Genomic DNA, 12,380 nt, shown 5'->3' on the forward strand with positions numbered 1-12,380 from the left:
TTCTCACAAATGTGATAAGAGAACAATAAAGGATCACTAAGAGAGAGAAAGTGACAAATATGCTTCAATAAAAAAGTTTGACACAAGCTAGATTGTATATATCATTTCAGCAACATTTTCTGCTTGTAAGCCATGAATTTACGTGGAATATAGAATAGAATAGAATAGAATAGTTTCTTTATTGTCATTGTAACATGAACCATGTACAACGAAATTGTAAATGTACAACGAAATGTACAACGTAATTTTCATCTAACATTCCTAGTTTGGAAATTTCATTCACATTTTAGGGAAGACTAAAAGAACTGAGACTTTGAAAGTGTTGAGATAGAGGAAACAATGAATGTTTTGGCAAGTGTGGCTGATATGAGGCACACAATGTCCTGAATTGTAACATCATTTAAAAAATATTTTGTGCATAGAACCTGTATTTTGTCTGAGGCTTCACCCAAGCAAAATTCTACGATGTACAAGACCCACGACAGCAAGCACATTGAAATAGACTTACTGAGAGAAAATATAATTTTCATCTAGTGAATTCCTTCTACCTTTCCAAATGGGGGTTACATACGAAACGAATAAGCCACCAGAGTTTGGTTTGGGGTGACAGTCCCAGGAGTTTATGGTAGGGACCATGACTGTGATCACCAGAAATGAAGACCTTGGTAATATCCGGCAGTCAGGACCCCTTCAAGTAACATCAAAGCAGGCCTCAATTCGTGAGTTAAGACTTGCTTCAAGCTATAATATCCACACAATTCAAGACCCATGTGGTGCAGTAATTTTGTGCAGGCTAAATCAATTCAAGCAGTGCACGGTTTAAAGTTATTCCGTTATGTCCCATAGCCTTCCTCCATATGCACACACATACACCAAGAATCTTCAGGTTGGTAACTGGATTTTTGATCAAACTAATCAAAATGGAAACTCTGACACAGAAAAGCATGGCGATTTGTCTATGCCTTTGAAGAAGTAAAATGAGGAAGACATCTCAAAGATAGACACAAAGTGCTGGAGTAATTCAGTGGGCCAGACAGCATCTCTGGAGAAAGGCTGGGTGACATTTCGGGTTGGAACCCTTCTTCAGACCCATTTAAAGAGAATTGCTCATTTATTGATAACACTGTGAGGACTCATCACTAGGAGTTATTGATGACATACAATTTGAAAAAAGATTTGATCAATTTAAAATCGAATTGCTGTCATGTGGTGAATGGAGCTGAAAATGCAAGGATGAGGAGCAATGAAGAAGTGATTAGTTAATACTAGAGCAGAAATGGTTGTTTTCCCCCCACAGGAGGAAATCTTCCCAAGATATTCAAGATGTTCCACAGGACCGAAGTACGTTAGACAACAATATGGAAATCACAAGAGGTCCTGAAATTCTAGACTTAAATGAATGAAGAATTCAACAGACTTGGAGATAACTTTGTTAAGTTACATCAAACCCACAAATTATTTTCAAATGAACAGTCCGTAGGCCAAATTCAGAAAACAACCCTCCTGGCAATTACATTTTAAAGGACATTATCAATTTACTGCTGGAATCATGACTAGTTTTTTTTTTTGCTCGATTCAAATTCTATTGGGCAATAATTCTCTGTGTCCTTGAAAATCATTACCAATGAATTTGTGCAGATTTCTTTAATTTTCTCTCCCTTTGGGTTTCTCAATTTTAAAAGCCATGATCATTTATTCAATAGGATGCACAGTGCTGGAGTAACCCAGCGGGTCAGGCATCATCTTTGCAGAACATGGATAGGTGACGTTTCGGGTACGGATTCTTCTTCAGACTGGAAGGTGGTAGGTAGACACAGGCGAAGGGGGGGTTTTGAGAGGCAGATGGTTGAAACAAAGACCCCTTTTCCTGTGTCTATCAGCTGCCACACTTTGTCCTGCTTCTCCTCTCTTCTAGCTCTCTCCACCGCCCCCACAATCGGTCTAAAAAAATGTTCAGACCCAAAACATCTAGCCATGTTTTCTAGAGATGCCTGACTCACTGAGTCACTACAGCACTTTGTGTAATTTTGTGTAAACCAGCATCTGCAGTTCTTTGTTTCATCATTTATTTAATGTACTGCTTTTAGCATCAACATCTGTATGGTTCATCCATGCTTCAGTGGGTAAGAACATTAGTTTGACCAGGTTATTTAAATGGATTTTACAGCATGTAGAGTGAAGTCTGTTTCAACTTTTTGGCATGTTTCAAGCAGACCATTTGCTTTTTCCAGAGTTCATTATTAACATGAAGAAACACAATAGACACATTTTAAAATCTAATTGCACCAGAGGCTTGGATAATGCGTGGCAATCAGGGAAACTATAGCACGAACATAGCATTTCCAAATAAACATGATGTAGAGTGAATGAGAAGACTCAGACAAATATGGTTACCATGACACCGTAAACCTCCTTTTGTGTTCAATACAAGCGCAGGACACATGTCTGCTGTGGACAGAACAATAAGCTATATAAACAAGCTTCAATGAAAGCATGAAAGAACTTAAAAGCAGCTACAGCACAAGCATGGTGACCCTTCAGATAAATTCACAGCTCCCAGATAAGCCACGTAAAATCTCAGCAATAGTAGGATCTGAATTTGTTGGCAACTGAATAGATGGAATCTTTTCTCATTGACGTTACAATACAAAAAAAGAAGCTTGTTATCTCACTGCGTGGCCTTGATTTAAAAAGCTGGATCGCAACTGAACTATTTCAATCAATCTATAATATGAGCAGAGACACAAATCAGATATAGGTGGAGCGGACAAACTATTTTAACGGAATATTAATCATTGTCACCTACAATTCAAAAATTGGATGATTGATAGGCGTTCTAATTTTTTTACAAACTTTCAAATCGCGTAATATTTTGCTGGAATTGTAAATAACTCAAGCCCCTTTAGATCCCTCTTTCCCACCCAGCCCAACCTTGTATATCAAATTAACCATCACAATAAAAATTTAGTTTTATGAACAAATAACCAAAATAATTAATTTTACTATAGCTGTATGGTCTTCTTTCTGATTGTGTGTAAAATACGCATGCTATAAAGAGGAAATATTTAAGGTGGTTATATTTAAAAATAAATTAGATACCAGCACGTAATTTAAGAAAAAATATGGAAATGAAAAATTAATGAAATTACTTTTCTAAAAATAGTTTATTTATTTATATCTAAACTGCTAAAATATAGTGTCATTAACATTAAACGAGTACTCCACAAACAAAAAAAATCACAAAAATGGCTAAAATCCATTGGGAAACAGCACAAAAGTGATTTATACTCAGAGGCAAGGCTAAAAATAGAACTTAACACGATTCCTTGCTGGAGCTCAGTCAATTCAACACAGCAGAGGAGTTAAAGGAACAATCTTCATCATCACACACTGTCTCCCACGGCGATGACAGGGTTTAGGGAGATGGCTCTCCTATACACTCAAAGGTATGTGACAATCCTGATAAACAAGATACATTCCAAGAGGGAACTCCGTGTGCCAGTAGGGGGTAGTGGAGATGATGGTAGGGGACCCAAAGGTCTACCATGAGGAAACTGGCAGGTGGTGGCTACAAGCTCTAAAGTCATCAATGATTTTACCTTTGTCGGAAAACTCGACAGGATGTTCTGTTTCTGATCCAGAGGAGCGGGTCTGTCGCAGAGGATATTTCTTCGGTGTGACTGGAGTGGTCTGTTGTTGGCTGCGTGTCACTCTTCTTGTGGCATAAGCAGGCTCATCTGAAGCATATGAAGTTATCTGGCGCACTGGACTGGAATCTGTCAAAAGTTTGAGGCTAAAATCAGATCAACAACATTTGACTTAGAGAAACAAACTACAACCAACCCTTGTTAAATTGAATTTAAAATAAAGTAATATAATTTGATGCTTAATATGCATTGCATTGTTTATTTTCTTAAAACCCTTTGAAATTTTAACCATACAACCAGTTTTAATTGAGGTACTCAATTTAAATTTGGATCAACCAATTTGAGAACAGGTTCAGAGTAAAGGAATCAGGTAACTGAGCTTATGCAGACCAGAACACACAAGAAAATGCCGAGATTTATCCTATTTATTTAATTTAACAAACAATTACTAAGCACAACTTTGAAAGTCAAATTATCAGCACAAGACCATTTTTGATGATCATTCACTCTTACACACAGTGAAATTCCAGCACTTGTTATATATATTTTATATATGCAAAATGTTATTTATAACAGAGGCCATCCCCAAGTAACAAATAAATTTCATTTTTTACAGAGGTTCATAAGCAACAAGTTGAAAAATATATTAAAAACATTTGATATGGTAACTGTACCGGCATAGTATTGTAATGAATGGCATCAGATGACAAATGAGAAAGAAAATCTAAAAGTGGGGAGAGGAAACTAGTTCTGCTGTTCTTAGAAGCCAATGTATGCATGTATGTCAGACTTTTGAATTCAATAATATGGGAGCTCGCTCATATGTAGCGATGTCTAGAAGTTTGGTGTTCATAACCTGGGGATGGCATGTAGTATATCGCGTTTCAGCTTTTGTTACAATTATTAATCAGTCAAAGTAATGTTTTTAATATGTTTACTATTTAATGTGATTACTAGCACAATTTGTGCCGAAGTTATCAAAGCTCTATACTTTGAAAATCTGCTACTTGTTTTCCGTGAGGGTTGCTGCATTTCATCTTTTTTGAGGATAATGTCAACATCCACAACTGTCTAAACAAGCAAGTGCAGGTGCTGGAATAGAAAGTGCTGGAGTAAGTCAGATGGTCAGGCATCATTTCCGGAGGACATGGATAGGCGACGTTATAGGTCAAGACCCTTTTCGGGGCGAGGCACGACCTAACCATCACTTATCCATGTTCTCCAGTGACACTGCCTGATCTGCTGAGTTACTCCAGCATTTTGTTTTCTCCACAAATGTATTATTTTCTGCTCTGTTCAAAAACTTCCAATAATCTCAATGTAAACAATGGAACAAAAATCTTCAATGTATATTTAAAAAGTATTGAACTTCAGAAAGTCAGTTGTGGAACTGCACACAAACAATGTATTGCAAGATTAATTTTTATGGAAATGATGCACATATCAATCCCATCATTACTATGTAACGATCCCAATAACTCATTCTGTGCTGCACCTTGAACCTCGTAATTAATTATTCGCTTAATTCTAATTATGTCAGTCTCTTAAACAGGAACACAATAAAATGCTTCAAAACACTTGATATTATGAATTACCCAAAAGTTCATTCGTTTTTTTCAACAATTGGAGAAACCCAATTTCAAAGAAATGAGAACAGACCAAGACTGAGTTAGCTGAAACCAAAGGCAATACATATAGATGGTGGGAGAACAAGGAGGGAAGAGACAAGGACTTTAAGATTTTTGCCTTCCATCACAGTGAGGAGGTGTCTGGTGAACTCACTGTGGTGGATGTTAAATTTGTGTTTATTGTGTGTTTTGTTATTTTATTATATGTATGACTACAAGGCAACAAATACTTTGATACTTTGACTAACATACCCATCAGCATGTCTTACGGAAGTGGGAGGAATCTGGAACACCAGGATTAAACTCACATGCAGGGAGATTGTGCAAACTCCACAGACACAGCACCCAATGTCAGGATTTAATCTAGGTATCCGGCGCTGTGAGACAGCAACTCTACTAGTCTATTCTACTCCACTGTTCCAACCTATAAGTATGTGTCTGGAGGAATTTAAAAGCATTAAAAGAGCTCCATTGTTTAAAAAGAATGCAGTTGACTGAACAATTAAAGGTTAATCAGCATAACATCGGTGATGGGAAAATTACTGAACCAAGTTCTAAGGGATTGTCATTTGGAAAGATGTAGATTAAACGCACAAGGTCAGGAGAGATTTGTTATTTGAAACATGTACAGCTGTATTATTTGCGACCCATGGTCAAAAAGGTTAGCAAATTTAGAAGAGACTACATTTGGCACTGCCCCATGTGCCAGAAGTCATACTACAGATTACTTTAAGTAGGATTAGAATGCAGTCGAGAAATAAATATTTCCAGGCAAACGTTGGTGTGGCCTGGAATCCTTTTCTTGAAAAGATGCTCAATATAGAACCTCTCATACTTCAAGCGCATGATAAAACACGTTTTTTAATGTCAAAGTTGACAAGACTACATATTGAAAACTGATTAGCCCAAACAGTTCATTGTTGGCCAGCATGGAAAAAGTGATCATCAAACCGTTTTCTTTGCAGTGAATCTTAATTAATTTTCCTCCTGATATCTTGCAGTAATACCTTGAGAACTCTGGCTATTCCGTAATGAAGACCTGGTTAATCTGGTAGATCTGCGTGGCTGTCCATCACTCTCGGAACTGTCCGTATGATCCAGGTCAGCGGAAAAGTCTGAATCTTCGGTGCCGTCAGAGCTGCTACCTGCCTGGCGCTGAAACAGAATATACAACAGGTCAACTTTAAAACCCCAGAATACACCATTGACATACATTTAGTCTCTTAAGAAATGGTTAACTATTGAAAAGGTAACATTTTGACAGGATCAATCAATATTCCTTTTAAAGTTGGTGCAACAACGATAATGTGCAAGTCTTGTGGTTTTATTGTCCAAAGGTGCAATCGACCACCAAATAATCAGCTAACATTTTTACTTTAGCTCTTTTTATCATTCAACATTAAATTAGCATCTCAAATCACTTACTTGCAATCAGCAAAGATCCTATAGCGGAGCAAGATAGATCACTCCTTCTAAATGCAATCCGTCTCCGCACTAGTTATCTTTGTCCGCTATGGGATCTTTGGTGCGGAGACGGAATCCGGTTACGGAAATGGGGCTGAAAAATACCCATGAATCTGCCCATGACCGTACTACGTCTTTTTCGTCAAGTGATCTATCTTGCTTGCTATAGGTTCTTTGGTAATCAGTATACATCATAAAACTATCTATAATTTGACACAAAGGTACACAAAAATGCTGGAGAAACTCAGCGGGTGCAGTAGCATCTATGGAGCGAAGGAAATAGGTAACGTTTCGGGCCAAAACCCTTCTTCAGACTGATTAGGGGTGGCGGGGAGAAGGAAGGAAAAAGGAGGAGGAGGAGCCCGAGGGCTGAGGGATGGGAGGAGACAGCACGAGGGCTGAGGAAGGGGAGGAGACAGCAAGGGCTAACAAAATTGGGAGAATTCAATGTTCATGCCCGCAGGATGCAGACTCTCCAAGCGGAATATGTGGTGCTGTTCCTCCAATTTCCGGTGTTGCTCACTCTGACAATGGAGGAGACCCAGGACAGAGAGGTTGGATTGGGAATGGGAGGGGGAGTTGAAGTGCTGAGCCACCGGGAGGTCAGGTAGGTTCTTGCGGACCGAGCGGAGGTGTTCAGCGAAACGATCGCCCAACCTCCGCTTTGACTCACCGATGTAGATCAGCTGACATCTAGAGCAGCGGATGCAGTAGATGAGGTTGGAGATACAGGTGAACCTCTGTCGCACCTGGAACGACTGCTTGAATGGAGTCGAGGGGGGAGGTAAAGGGCCAGGTGTTGCATTTCTTGCGGTTGCAACGGAAAGTGCCCGGGGAGGGGGTGGTACGGGAGGGAAGGGAAGAATAGACAAGGGAGTTGCGGAAGGAGCGGTCTTTGCGGAAGGCAGACATGGGGGGAGATGGGAAGATGTGGTGAGTGGTGGGGTCACGTTGGAGGTGGCGAAAATGACGGAGGATTATTTGTTGTATGTGACGGCTGGTGGGGTGAAAGGTGAGGACTAGGGGGACTCTGCCCTTGTTGCGAGTGCGGGAATGGGGAGAGAGGGCAGTGTTGCGGGGTATGGAAGAGACCCTGGTGCGAGCCTCATCTATGGTGGGGGGAGGGGAACCCCTGTTCCCTGAAGAATGAGGACATTTCAGATGCCCTGGTGTCGAACGCCTCATCCTGGGAGCAGATGTGGCGTAGGCGGAGGAATTGGGAGTAGGGGATGGAGTCCTTACAGGAGGCAGGGTGGGAAGAAGTGTAGTCCAGATAGCCATGGGAGTCAGTGGGTTTATAGTGGATGTCGGTCATAATTTGACACATATTGGCAAATCTGCTTAAAAAGCCCATGTAATGAAAATCCTATGGTTTAGTGTTGCACAGCAGGGAATGTCCTGTTGATCATTCAAAGAGAAGCTGTTGCAGCAGTGAAAACATTAGCTTCATTGCACATTTAACCAAAGTTCTACCTGACCCTGGAAATCTTGATGTTTATACTAGAAACAAAAATAGACACTCTTCTGTTTATCAGTACTGCTGTCCTCCATTTGATGAGGGCAACACATTCCCATTATTATCTATCCCATCTCATCTTCCTAGCTGAAGTTCTAAGCGTTTGACACATTTGAACACGGTTCCTCCCAACACTTCTCCTGATGTGCAAGTTAACTCGCTCAATTATCTATCCCACTGTAAAATATCCAATACTTCCCATTCACTAGATCATTAACCTGTGCCCTGAAGAGATTGACCATGTCCATGTACACTGCTGATATGCAGTTGCAGCATTTATTAGCTTATTTGACCAATCACTTGGCCATTATCCATCCGCGGTTAAATAGCCTAATTACAACAGTGAGCCACACAGGAAATTAATGACAGATTACAGCAGGTGTCAAGAGCTGTCCAGCAGCATCAGATCAAGAGGCCAGAAAGGAGGATAGCTCATTAAACAAATCAAAGCAGAGAAAATTGACACAATAAAAAACACTTTTTCCATTGTAAACTTCCCAGATTATGCATTCTGGAAGTATCCCAGAAATATTGATAAATTAGCCAGTCAATCCACCTAAACGTTGCAGAACACCTATAGATAAAGCTGATAATAAATGTTCCACTTCAAGACAGAACAAGATTGGCATGAAGTGATGATGAAATTTAAAATGCATTAATTGAGAAACAAGGTTAATACTAAAGCTGAGCGAAATGGAAGACACAAAGTCTATGGTGAAAGAAAGGCATAAATTGTTGGTAGGGATAAGAACTATCAGAAATGTTCTGTTGCTGTGGCTACAATTCCCTGTGGCTATCAAACTATACAACTCCTACCCCTTCTGTCGTGGGTTGACTGAATTCCCTCTCCCCCCCCCTCCCCAATCTTTGCACATCCCCCAATCCTTTCCACTCATCACTTTAATTCCTTGTTTCATGTATCTTGTGTTTTATGACTGTTATCCCAGGAGGCCAATTACCCTCCTGGGATAAATAAAGTTATATCATATCGTAAATATGGAAGCAGCATGGAATTATGCAAAAGATAATTTGTCAATTGATACCAAGCGATCCTCCTTCGCACAGTGATCTGATCACCATATAGAAGTTTTCCCTGGAGAGCAATGGAAAATGAAAATCTGACCATTTAGTAGAGTATATTTCCTGTCTATCAATCATACTTTTCCAGGCAATTATTCATAAAATGGTTAGGGTTGGTCTGGCTAAATATCCAATTAAATTAGTTAATAGTGAAACACAAATTATCCTGCAGGCTCGTTTAATTTCCAAAAGGTGTCATCAAGGCACCAACACAAAATATATATATATTTTTGCATCAGAAATAGTTCCTAAAATTATTTCTCTTAAATCAAATTTTTTTAACAACCCTGCATGCACACCATGTGGAAAAAAAATCAGCCTTTGCATAAAGTATTAAGCAAATTCAATGCTTTGTTTCTCATCTTTCTTTTCCTCGCCCGGCTTCCCAGTTAAACAACACATTCATTTCCACTATTAACTTGCAAAGATTACATGCAGAACAAACAAAAGAAAAATAATCAAGAATAAGCTGACAGGTTTAACAAGGAGAGAAAACCCCTACTCAGAAATATGGCAATCTTGCATTCTTATAGGGAGAAAAAAGGCCTGCAAAAAAGACACATCTGTAGTTTTGAGCTCCAATCAAAATCTCATGTTTTTTTTAAATTCAAGCAATCACCACCATTAACAGTCATGCAATGTGTTTTCAAATGATTGCACTGAAGAAAATTATCTGCCCCCTCCCTCAATTATCTGCCCCCTCCCTCAATTTAAGCCAATTAAGAAGAGCCTGAATGTATGTTATTTTTCATTTTTTTACGAGCTGTATGCAATGCTGTTTGTCAGTTAGTATGAGGCTGAAATAACTGGATCACAATCAAGATTAGAAGATGAGACGGTTAATAAAATAGCAAGAATTAATACGCAAACTTATGGAATAGAACATGAAATTAAAAAGAGGCAGATAAATACTTGCATGCACACCACCGTGTAGAGTTGATTGCAAGGTTACCTATTTTCACCCAAAACTAATAGCACTGTATTTTCTTTTTTTTAAAGGATAAAAAGCTAGCAACATCCAATAAAAAAAAAAGGATCAATAAAAATCCTACATGAATTGGGATTCATTTAAACAGCTTACTAAGTGGATAGAGACAAAAAAAAAAAGACAACAATCAAAGGAGTTTAAAAAAAAGGGGGAGAAAGTTGTACTTTTTCTGCTGGGTAATCTCCCTGTTCCACATTTCTGGGCATTACTGTACAAAAAGAACACTTTGATATTACGTGCAGCAACGTCAATGGCTGTCGAAAGGTTTGAGGAGATTCAAAAACTAGAATTGATTGAGGATTCCAGAACATCCAAAAGAATTGATAGAATAAATAAAAAAATGGTGGTCGAAATCAGAGCAAGACTTGGTTGGAAAACAGTATCACTAATGGTACTAAAGGCCCTGTCCCACTTACGTGTCCTTGGCACACAAATATCGCGACATCGTCGTAGTGTTGAGGCGCACGGGCATTGTGTGGCCGCGCGGGGGCGGTTCCACGGAGAAGCGCGGAGGGGTATGGAGTTGTGCGCGATTTCGTGCAGGGCTCTGAAATTTTGTAGCAAACGAAATCTTCGCGCGCCACCAGCCTGTCGCGTAACTGACGACCAAAGTGGGACAGGCCCAAGACCCTGGCGTGACACAACGTCTCACCTCCAACAGCAGCAGAAGCAGGCAAATGATCGTCGAACTCAGCCTGGGGCTCACAGCCGTTGCAGTCCGGATCCGCCCCCACTCCTACTCCCAGAGCAGGGCCAAGAAAATTGAAGATAGACACAAAATGCAGGAGTAACTCAGCGGGACCGACAGCATCTATAGAGGGAAGGAATGGATGACGTTTCGTGTCAAGACCCGTCTTTCAGACTGAAGAAGAATCTCGACCCGAAACATTACCCATTGCTTCTCTCCAGAGATGCTGCCGGTCCCGCTGTGTTACTCCTGCATTTTGTGTCCATCTTCAAATGACGTCATGCGCTCCAGACGGCTGTGCGAACGCATGAAGTAGCGCGCGACCTTCGCGGGACCGTCGCGTCTCGACGCGACCACGAGGGCGCGTAATTAGCGTGCCAAGCACACGTAATTGGAACAGGGGCTTAAAGCTTCATCATTCCCTCATAAAAAGCAATAGATGCTTGCTTGGTGCACTATTTTAAAATAAGAAATCCATTAAATTTTAATAATCATGGGTGTAAAAGATGATTAAACAAATTAGATGGTTAGACTGCTGTTTGTTTCTTGCATTTGTATAATGCTTTCACACCTTTTTCAGGATATCACAAAACGTGCTGCAAACAATTAGGGTACTTCTGTCATAACCGATGAACAAAACTTGACAATTTGCCCAAAGCATGTTTACACCAAAATCTGATAATTATCAAATAATCTGTTTGTTTTGTAATATGTGAGAAATAAATATTGTCCAAGGTTCAAAGGAATCTTGGACAATAAGTTAAAGATTATTACAAAATAATCTTTAACTTCCACTTGAGATAATCTGGGGAATTTGTCAAATAATTTCATTTAGAAAAAAGGCAACATCTTCAATTGTGCCACACACCCTCAGCACTGTACTGAAATGTCAACCTATATTTTTCATGCTCAAATCTCTGGTATAAGACTTGAACCAATAACAAGGGAACGAGGAAAAAAAGTGTTGATACTTAAATCAGCCAGCTGAATGGCAGGACTGTGTGAGATGACTGGCTTATTCCTGTTCCTAAGGAATTGAAATATTACAAAAGAAGAAGTCACAAGAATATGTTCAATAAATCTGGAAGCGTAAACAAAGATGGTAAAAGAATAGATGGATACTTCAGAAAAATCTAAAGGAGAATGCTAGTAAAACTCAGCACATCAGGCCATAGCTGGGGAGAGGGAACTTGGAATAACATTTCAGTTCAATGACAGTTCAATATTAACCCAGTTTCTTTTGCATTAGTTGCTGAATGATCTGCTTAGTATTTCCTTACACCAAAAATCACATCACCGTGGCAAGCAATGCCTAAGTTCCATCATGCAAGCAGGTCATAAACTTCAACTCAGAATGATTATAGTGGAA

At 39.6% G+C, this 12,380-nt stretch overlaps 1 protein-coding gene across 2 annotated transcripts in view; it reads right to left on the reverse strand.

Annotated features, from left to right (window-relative positions):
* Positions 1–12,380, reverse strand: part of kat7 (lysine acetyltransferase 7) — a 78,446-nt gene that overhangs the window by 47,922 nt on the left and 18,144 nt on the right. For both annotated transcript variants that reach the window (XM_033035343.1, XM_033035344.1), the window contains exons 3-4: positions 6,283–6,430; positions 3,600–3,776 (exon numbers count right to left, since the gene is read on the reverse strand). In XM_033035343.1, coding sequence (XP_032891234.1) covers positions 3,600–3,776; positions 6,283–6,430 — 325 coding nt within the window. The remainder of the gene's footprint in view (positions 1–3,599; positions 3,777–6,282; positions 6,431–12,380) is intronic.

The sequence above is a fragment of the Amblyraja radiata genome, chromosome 16 (assembly GCF_010909765.2).
Source record: "Amblyraja radiata isolate CabotCenter1 chromosome 16, sAmbRad1.1.pri, whole genome shotgun sequence".
In the NCBI taxonomy this organism is placed as follows: Eukaryota; Metazoa; Chordata; class Chondrichthyes; order Rajiformes; family Rajidae; genus Amblyraja; species Amblyraja radiata.